The 2,081-nt window shown below is 39.0% G+C and overlaps 1 protein-coding gene across 1 annotated transcript in view; it reads left to right on the top strand.

Moving 5' to 3' along the window:
- Positions 1-368, top strand: part of LOC108241522 (OCIA domain-containing protein 1) — a 6,286-nt gene extending 5,918 nt beyond the window's left edge. The window contains exon 8 of the mRNA XM_017425716.3: positions 312-368. Coding sequence (XP_017281205.1) covers positions 312-368 — 57 coding nt within the window. The remainder of the gene's footprint in view (positions 1-311) is intronic.
- The last annotated feature ends 1,713 nt before the right edge of the window (positions 369-2,081 follow it).

Raw genomic sequence — 2,081 nt, forward strand, 5'->3', positions numbered from 1 at the left:
GGGGGGGGGGGGGGGGGGTCTCAGTGACCACTGTTCATGTAGTTTGTGATCATTATGATCGTGGAAGTGTGAATAAAACTGAACTGGATGACTAATTGTTTCTGCTCTGGTGGTATTTGACGCCTGACTGGTTTTAATTTAAATAATAATAATAACACAAATATTCCTTTCATGGGACTCCACAGCTTTGCTTCATTTAAAACACACGGGCCAATTAACATGCAAATAAGTTTTCTTTGTTTTCGTTCTTTATATTTTATTTAATTACGGTAAAAAAAAACACTCTTACCTTGGTTGTGACTGTTGAGAAGTCGGAGCTGATCAGCATCTTGTCCCACAACAAAGTGGCAGACTGCGTCAGTGAGTAAAAAAATGTTTTACTATTCAGCACAGCCATGCACCAAAATCCTCATTTAAAGCTGAGTCATGTGTTGTGTACCTTTTTAGTTTGAGTGTATAAAACAACATGGTGGCATTTTGATGAAAATCCTAATAATTACCAAAGGGTGTAAGACTTAATTAACCCTAGAAAACAACATTTGACTAATGTTTCCCACTGTTGAAGCACAAAGCAAACACTTTAGAGTTGACTCATCCAGGGTTTATTTCACAAAACCTAGATAAGGTATTATGCAATGGATTTATTTTTTTTTTTTTGGTCAAATCTACACTTTTGAAAAAAAAAAAAAAAAACCTAAATCTATAAGACATAAGTTGCCATGGGGATTTAGTCTGTGCTCCAGACCAGGTTAATCCCGCAGGGTGTTTTCATTGCCCAGTCAGGAGTCACCAGTCTTACAGGCTGTCGTGATTGTTTTTACTGCCTGCCGCTGAAGGCCAAAGAGCAATAATATTTTTTTTTTTCTGCGTGTGTGTGTGTGTAGAGGATCTTAGTTTAAAAGCCTAGCATCAAAGCTGGAGGGCAATATGCATTCCTTCAAGGAATGCTGGGTCTTTAATCATTAATAAAGGACCTGGTATAGGGTCTCGTTTGTCTCTATGTGTCCCTGTGATGGACTTGCGACCTGTCCAGGGTGTCCCCTGCCTCTCACAGCAATGGCTGGAGATAGACGCATTTGAGAAACTAATTAACCAAGTAAAACAACACTTTTCTGAAGTAGAGAATTAAAAACGTAAATTAACAAAAAAGTGGTTCAAGCTTAGAGAGTGATTTACATTATATACATTTCATATACCATATATTAACAGTTGAGCTTTAGTTTATAGAAGAAGGAAAACATCTTATCTGCCAAATGAAATAATAATAAAAACATTTATTGATCAAATTTAAAGTTACAAAAGACACCAATTACATTTTTACACCCCAACTGTAAAAGCAGAAAGCTACATTATTACAGTTTACAGGAGAAAGTCCTTCAGTGAGCTGCTGCTAAACTAACGAGAAGTCATAACAAAGAAACTTAAAAACGGTAGAAAATGTAAACAGACATTAAAACAAACGTAAGGCATAGCATTCATTGAAGGAATGGATATCACCCACCGTCTTTAATGACAGTTTTAATTAAAGATGGCCGCCAAAGCCACATCTTTGGCTCAATGTCTGTAAATCTGACTGAGCCATTTTATGTGACTAGCTATGGCGGCCATCTTGAATGGGATCGACTCCAGATGTTCATCCAAAGGTTACTTTCTGGAAGTTTCATTCAAATTTATCCAGTTTGTGAGGTACAGTAATTCGCTGACAAACACAGATGATGATAACAACTACTGTTTTCCTCCATGACTGTGGCTGTGTTTGCAGCTGTGCATGAAATTCTGGCCCAAGGAGTGTCCATGATTGTGTCCAACATTATGAGGTAAACCGTGTCCATGGTTGTGTCCAACATTATGAGGTAAACCGTGTCCATGGTTGTGTCCAACACTAAGTGGTGACAGATGTCCGTGAAGATTTAGAGGTGGTGCAGAACTCGGAAATGAACTGGCTAAATGTGGCCAGCCTTCGTAAGTTGTGCCTGTGGTATTAGCAGTGTTGAGGCTGGATAAAGGAGCATAAGCTTGGACCGGGTAAGACCCAGGAGTGGGATTTATCTGTGGCAGCAGGGTCTTCCTCCTCTCCTCTG

This window comes from Kryptolebias marmoratus, linkage group LG3 (genome assembly GCF_001649575.2).
Source record: "Kryptolebias marmoratus isolate JLee-2015 linkage group LG3, ASM164957v2, whole genome shotgun sequence".
Lineage (NCBI taxonomy): Eukaryota > Metazoa > Chordata > Actinopteri > Cyprinodontiformes > Rivulidae > Kryptolebias > Kryptolebias marmoratus.